This window comes from Gekko japonicus, unplaced genomic scaffold (assembly GCF_001447785.1).
Source record: "Gekko japonicus isolate JY-2015 unplaced genomic scaffold, Gekko_japonicus_V1.1 scaffold441, whole genome shotgun sequence".
NCBI lineage: Eukaryota > Metazoa > Chordata > Lepidosauria > Squamata > Gekkonidae > Gekko > Gekko japonicus.
Genome location: NW_015172017.1, coordinates 665,706 through 673,385, shown reverse-complemented (window position 1 = coordinate 673,385; position 7,680 = coordinate 665,706). Strand labels below are relative to the sequence as shown.

The 7,680-nt window shown below is 51.1% G+C and overlaps 1 protein-coding gene across 1 annotated transcript in view; it reads right to left on the bottom strand.

Annotated features, from left to right (window-relative positions):
• PFAS (phosphoribosylformylglycinamidine synthase) overlaps window positions 1-7,680 on the bottom strand; it is a 46,531-nt gene that overhangs the window by 11,414 nt on the left and 27,437 nt on the right. Inside the window, exons 19-23 of the mRNA XM_015420451.1 lie at window positions 7,092-7,272; window positions 5,329-5,412; window positions 3,427-3,582; window positions 2,944-3,063; window positions 1,531-1,676 (exon numbers count right to left, since the gene is read on the bottom strand). Coding sequence (XP_015275937.1) covers window positions 1,531-1,676; window positions 2,944-3,063; window positions 3,427-3,582; window positions 5,329-5,412; window positions 7,092-7,272 — 687 coding nt within the window. The remainder of the gene's footprint in view (window positions 1-1,530; window positions 1,677-2,943; window positions 3,064-3,426; window positions 3,583-5,328; window positions 5,413-7,091; window positions 7,273-7,680) is intronic.

Here is a 7,680-nt window from a genome sequence, read left to right as displayed (position 1 = left end):
CTCTAGGGGAACTGATCTCTGTCATCTGGAGATCAATTGTAGCAGTGGGAGATCTCCAGGTCCCACCTGGAGATTGGCAACCCTAGGGGAAAGTCAGTTGCACAGCAGGGGGTTGAAGAGAATGGTTTGATGGCTGCTGGGCCAAGATTGGCAACAATAGTTCCCCAGGAGCCCCATCGTAAATGCACCAAACAATTCCTCAAGATTTTCCAAAACACTACTCTGTTTTGGGCTCCTGGGGAACTTTGAAGTAGCACCAAAGCTTTAAGATCTCTCCAGCTGTCTCCTGGAGACTGGCAACAGCTTGTCTGGAGTGTGGGCAGCATGGCATTGTATCTGTCTGAGGTCCCCCTCTTCCTCCTCCTCCTCAGATCCCACCCTCAGTAGGCTTCATCCCTAAAATATCCTGGAAGTTTCCAACCTGGAGTTGGCAACCCTATGTCCTGGAGTTCGAACCTGGAGTTGGCAACCATCAGCCAACGTTTATCTGCCTGTCTGTCTTTACAACCCCCCCCACACACACACACACAGCCTCTGCCTAGGGAGCAGCTGACATCATTCTCCTCTCCCAACTGAAAATTCCAACTGCCTTGTGGGGGGGTGAGTTTGAGGTGTGGAATGGAGTGTAGTCCAATCAGCTTCCATATGTAAATGACCTTGGAACGCTGGCCGGGACTGCACAAAGCAGCCAATGAACCCAGCCAGTGTCTTCCGAGTGGCAGTTTTTTCGGCCTAACACTAAAGGGGCCAATTTTAGAATTCTGGCACCGACTACTCTTTTATAATAAGGGAGAGATATTATTGTATTTAAATAAGAAGTAAGCCAAAGAATATAATTTCAGTAGGTTACAAGAGGGAATAAAAGGGTAGATTTTAAAACATCAGCATAGCGTCTTACTCATCGACTAACACAACCTCTGTGCACTGGAATTTTCTCATGTAAGCTTGAACATCTAGGCTTATACTTAGCAGCATGCATTAGGCACCATATTACTAAAAAACACCTTTGACTTTCACAATACTCTAAAGGGTCTCCATGAGCCACCTGCAACTTGACGGCAGACTTCTACCTCTTAATCTGTCCCGAGTCTCATTAAGAAAGTTGGACGATAAGTTACATCAGCAGAAATAAATAACAGATAGAACTTCTGACGAAGGGAGCTCTGACTCTTGAACGCCCGTACCCCACACATCTCCTCGGTCCCCAGGATGCTACCGGATGCTAATCGAGCGGTTCTAGTGCTACCCTCTGAAGACAGAACCAAGACGGGGAAAGGAAACAGAAAACGAGCCACGGAACACGTCAGTTCTGTGGCTCGGCGCAGGGGGCCTTCCGTGCAACCATATGACTGCACCATCTCCCCAGGGGCTGGCCAAGATTCTAGCCAAAGGCTCCCTCCCCACTCCTCCGACAGGCCTTATTTCCCGCTCTCCCCATCTCTGCCAATGTCCCTTTCCCGACTCCACTCCTTTTACCAACGTTCACCTCTTTTTGTTGCTGTTGTTCTGCAGCCACTCGCCTGTACTCACCATGGCACTGGCTCCCCGGGAACTCGAATGCCCAACGGGCACACACCGCACGCCGGCTTCCCGGTACCGTCGGCAGGCATCGGCTGCCGCTGCACGGGACACCTCGAGCACCAGGCCGGGTTCCTCCGCAAACAGCACCTCCAGGGCTAGGGGGAAAACGGGAGAGAGATGATGAGAAAGAAGGCAGGCCGGAGAAGTGGGACGTGCTCCTCCACTGCCAGACTCGCGTCTAGGAGCCTCTTCGAGACCACCAAGGCTTTCCGGGTATAAGGTTTTGGGAGTCGAAGCTCCCTTGGTCAGATCTGAAGAACTGAACCTTGACTCTTGAAAGCTTATACTTGGGAAAGTCTTGCTGGTCTCGAAGGTGCTCCGGGACTCAAATATGGCTGCTCTACTGCAGACCAGTAATGGAGCTGCGGTGGCTCAAGTGGTTAAGATGCTGAGCTGCAGGCTGTGGAAGGTCGGTAGTTCAGCAGTTCGAGACCCGCGTGTGCCACATGACGGAGTGAGCTCCCGTTTCTGGTCCCAGCTCCTGCCAACCTAGCAGGTCGAAAGCAAGAAATTGCAAGTAGAGAAATAGGGACCACTTCGGTGGGAAGGTAACAGCGTTCCGTGCGCCTTGGTGTTCAGTCATGCCGGCCACATGACCACGGAAGCGTCTTCGGACAGCGCTGGCTCTTCGGCTCGGAAACGCAGCCCTAGAGTCAGACTCGACTGGCTTTCGAGCAAGGGAACCTTTACCTTTACCTTTTTACTGCAGACCAACACGGCTCCCCTCTGAAACTAACCTCCACCACCCTTAGACATCCTCCCAATTCTGGGCAGGGAAACCTCCCTCGGACAGGCCACGTGCCCCTCTAACACTGGAGCACTCCAAGGCCAACGTGTAGATGTTTCCATGGTGCTTCAGCATTGGCCTCTTTTCTGCGGCAGAACTAGAGGCCCCTGGTGCTCTCCCTGACCCCCTTCCTCATGTCCCTTTTTCGGGAAATGCAGCCCTTTCCAGACATACCCAACCATGCATCTAATGAAGCTGGTGGGCAGTGGGTTCAGGATGGGCAAAAGGAAATACTACTTTATACGGTGATTTAAAAAATGTGGGATTTGCTGCCAGAGGATGTCGTGATGGCCACAGGAATGGATACGTGTAAAGGGGGATGAGATAGATTCATGGAGGATAAGTCTATCAATGGCTACCAGCCATGGTGACTAAAGGGAACCTCCACATTCAGAGGAACTAAACCTCTGAATCCCAGAGCCGGGAGGCAACGTCAGGGGAAGGCCTCAGCCTGTTGTTGGCCATCCAGGGGAACTGTGTGATTCAGGATGCTGGAGCAGATGGACCACTGGTCTGATCCAGCAGGGCTCTTCTGATGTCCTTAACATCACTCGTTTTCCCACTGGCTCACTAACCGTTAGCTCCGGGGGCGCCCAGCTCTATGTGGGCGCCACAATTCCCTGCAAAAGCCATCTCCAGCAAACAAGTCAGGAGTCCCCCGTCGCTCACGTCATGCCCGGCAGAAATCAATCCATCTGGGGAGAGGGGGAGAAAAAAACGCTGTATTGGCAAAAACCCAGGCCACTGGAATACATGAGCACATGAAGCTGCTTTATACTAAATCAGACCCTTGATATGTCCACATCTGCCCTGTCTTACTCAGACTGGCAGCGCCTCTCTGGGGTCTCAGGCAGAGCTCGTTCACATCAGCCTACCGCCGGGTCCTTGTAGCTGGAGATGCCGGGGACCGAACCGGGGACCTTCTGCGTGCCAAGCAGAGGCTCTTCCGCTGAGCCCCTGGGGTCTGGGAGGGCCCACTGCCAATCTCTCTAGGCCCGAGAGAGGGCGAAGGAAGAGAGAGCCTGGAGTGGCCTCGTCCCTGCTCTGCTTGTGCTTACCTTTCAGCAGCTCTTGGGTGACTTGGAAGCATGAAACAAGAGTACTGGGACTATCCAGGTCTGGGGAGACATCCCCCAACTGAGAGAAGCACTGGGCCAGCGCGCTGCCCCCCAGACGATGCCTATCTGGGTTGACCGCCACGTGAAGCAGGGTCCCTAGGAGGAGAAGGGAGGGTATAACATCAACACGGAGGAGAAGGCAACTCTCTCCCCAACCTCAGTAATATTTGCTCCTTTGCGTTACAACCAGTGTGTCCCTCTAAGCTGAGTTAGTGTGAGCTAACTCACAGTTTTTTAGCCTCCAGCGCATACATTTTTGTCCTAGCTCAGGAAGGAGGGCTCCCGAGCAAACTAATTTATGCAGCAGCCAAATGGCTCACTCACAACTTTCATGCCAGTAGCCCATGAAGTAGAATTTTTGCTCACAAGACTCCACAGCTTAGAGGGAATACTGGTTACAACTACACCCAGTTAGCTGCCACAGGTGTCTTTCAGAATGTGGCAGAAAGTTAGGGAACAGTTCTAGAGTTGCCGACCTCCAGATGGGTCAAACAACAAATATATACACTGCAAAAACCTTTTTTATAAGTTAAAGTGTTCTGTATGTTCTATGAATGTCAGCTGCTTAATGGGCCTTTTGTAGGACCAGAAACAAACATCAATTTAAACTTCAATATAACCACAAAAGGAAACTTCCCCCTTTAGAAGACTTTCAAGCAAGGAGAAGCGGGGGTACAATATAGAATGCTTTTGGCAAACTCTTTTACATTTAATTTGGCTTGTTATGCTATCATTAAACAAAGATTTCTCGACATCGAAAGGCAAGAACTTCCGGAATGTGCAGCAGCTAGCAGATGCTCCCCAAGTAGGCTGGGGTCTTTTGACACGGGCTCTACTGCAAAAGATCTGTTTAATAGCCCCACATCCTCGCAGAGCATACATGCCTGCACGCTTTAATGTTCTGCCATCGGAGGTGCTTTTAGGGAGGTACCGCCAGATACCATATGTAGACAGACTTTGTCCGTGTTATCGAAAAGATCTAGAATCCACTACACACACCATACTTCATTGCCCCCTTTATAGGGACATTCGATCCCGTTTTATTACTCCATTTCTAGAGGGTAAGAGCCTCTAGCCAATCGTTCACTTTCTTCTGTTTTAATTCTAATTGTGAAATAATGGAGGCTGTTGCAAAATTTTCCCCTGCCTCAGTACATCTGAGCTGCCATGCTTTGGCAGTTCTAGCCCCGTGCTGGTGTGAGCAACCAAGCCTTGTCCTAGCTCATCGTCTACCCAGCGATTCGAAAGCTTTGGCGAGTAGATAACTTGGGGACCACCCGTAAGGGGGTGGGGGCACACCCCTCCCTTCGGGAAGGTGTTTGCTGCCAAGGCAACTTCTGAGGCGCGGCGGCCGGAAAGACGAAAGAACTGTGTCGGCTTCCCTGCAGTGTAGCGAGTCGGCCAGGCAGTGGCAGTGTGTGGCTGCACAACATCAAGAAGCCAGACGTCATCAGCCAGCAGACAAGATGCCGTAGGAACACGACTGACCCAGTGCGCAGATGAAGCCCGGCTAGCTGCAATGTGTGTGTAATTAATGCTGCATGTTTGTCTTCCCTATTCCCTCAAATATTGTTAGTCCAACTGTCTCAAGAGTAACTGTAAATCGCTCTGAGCCCGCAGTTACGTGGGAAAGATTATTATTATTATTATCTTATGCCATCAGAAGACGAGGCTTAAACAGCCAAGTGTAAGTGACTGATGCATCTTAGTATTTTGCCGTATTTCCATGATGTTTTGTGCTTTCAATGCCAGAAAAGGTTTTGTGTGTGTGTGTGTGTGTTATTTGGCTTGTCTTAGAACACACAAATGGAACAAAACGTTTGATTATGCTCCCAGCCTTACCTTTGCCTTCTGGACATTTAAGATCAGGGGTGACGGTGGATCTGATATCTGGGCAGACAGCATAAGCGGAGATAACCAAGGTCCCTGTGGGGAGAGAGTACACGAGGACTGCAGAGGGGGGTTTCACGGAAAGGACAATCATGCTAGGAAAAGCTTTAGGCAGCAGGAAAAGAGGAAGACCCAACATGAGATGGATTGACTCAGTCTGCAAGACCTGACCAGGCTGTTAGAGAGGGCATTTTGGAGGTGACTTGACGGCACACAACACAACACGCATGGAATTAAACTGTGTCATTGACCTAGTAGGTGTTCATCTGCCCCTTCTCGGGAACCAAGCACAAATTGTCTGTGGACGTTTGGTGGAACGCAACAAGATGAACGCACCGGATTGCTGGAAGCCCTGTGGTTTGGTCAGGATCTTCGGGTTTTTTGGCCAATGAATGGGGAAGACAAGACTGGGGAATCCATTTCCCTGGAGACGCTACAAAACCAGAACCCAAATCTTCATTGTTTTCCCAAAGTGCTTTCAGTACTCTTAATCATTGCTCTGAGCAGGGCTATTTTTGGGCAGGAACGCACAGGGACGGAGTTCCGGCTGGCTTCAGAGTTGGCCACGCCCACTACAGCCAAAGCCAGAAGAGCGACCCCCCCTCTGGTGACTCCAAGGCGGGCGGGCCAGGGGGCCCCTGGAAGGATCAGGGAGGCATTTAAATGCCTCCCCTGGTCTGCCCAAGGGCCAGCTTGCCCGGGCTTCCTGCAGCCGCAGGGCGCCCAGGCAAGCCAAGGGAAGGCATGGGTGTGGCCTAATAGGCTAATGAGTTCCTGCTGTTGGGTGTGGCCTATTATGCTAATGAGTTCCTGCTGGGCTTTTTCTACAAAAAAGGCCCTGACTCTGAGATTTGTAAGTCTCTGATCCCCACACACCCCGGGGTCTATTTCTCATTTCATATGGATACTGATTACAACGTATTTACTTTAAAAGAGCCAGCGTGGTGTTGGAGATAGAGTGCTGGCCGAAGATATGGGAGACCCAGGTTCCACTCTGCTGTGGACACTTGCTGGGTGAGCTTGGGCCAGTCATACATTCTCAGCCTCACCTACCTCATAGGGTTGTTGGGCAGATGCAATGGAAATGGGGAGATTGTTATAAGGTGCTTTGGGTCCCCCACTTGCAGAAAAGTGGGGTATAAACGAATGTTTCAGGCTGATATCCCTGTTAACTCAAAGTGGTCACAAAGATTGTTGTAAAACTGCAACCTCCAAACAGAAATGAATGGACTAGAAATGAGAATATAATTTTTTAAAAAATAGTGCCTGAATAAGCCTCAGACAAACAGCCTTGCTCCCACTTGAGGAGAGCAACTTCGGGGTATCCTTAGGGTCACCAAGCAGTGCCTAGCAACCACAGTAGGGTTGTGGGCAGGGGAGCAGCACACTGGGAGACCAATCGAAACAAAAAATAAGGCCTCATCTACTTACAGGAAGTTCTGACGATTCCTAGAGCTACCCTTGTCACTTCTGGGTGGCTCTAGGAATTGTCAGGAACTCTATGGTCAGAACTTCCTGAAGTAGACGAGGTTTTCTTTTTCTTTTTAATTCTTCTCCCCGGGACGGTTGCGCCCGCCATTTCTAGCCCTGTTTCCACCAACCAATCAAGTGAGCATCAGCAGGCAAAGGCCACAATCACCTGGAGATTTCCCGCCATAAGAGGGCAAATGGGAACCATAGGGAGACCCCCCAGGACAACCCCGCCCCCTTCTTACCAGGAGCCTTGACGGTTTCCGTGCCAACCCGGGCCGCCATGCTGAGCGAGTCCTTGCCTCCATCCACAGCCACGCCCAAATCCCCCATCACAGCGCACATGGCCCGGCAGGCCTCGGCCAAGGCCGCCCCCTCTCCCGGGAGCTTGGCCGCCCACATCCAGTTCCCGCTGCACTTCACATCCTGCAAGGACAGAAAGATTCCCTCAGGGAGGATCAACAGGAACACGACACACATGACATTAATGCGAGGTGCATTAAACAAGGGAAAACGAGAAACTTTATCCTCTGAGGAACAATTTGAGGGCAGAGGTCAAGGGAAGGATACAGCTTTTCGACACAGCGGATGAAAAGTTCAGAACAACTATTCGAGTGAATATTGGGATCAGGGGTCATTTCGTAGAAAAAGAGCTAGGGGAACTCATTAGCATAACTCATTAGCATATGCCACACCCCCTGACATCACCGGAAGTGTGTCATAAGGCCACACCCCCTGACATCACCGGAAGTGTGTCATAAGGCCACACACCCCGCCCCCAACGGTCCCGGCCGCTGGCCTTGCAGCTCCACTGCCGAGCTCCATGAGGGGCCC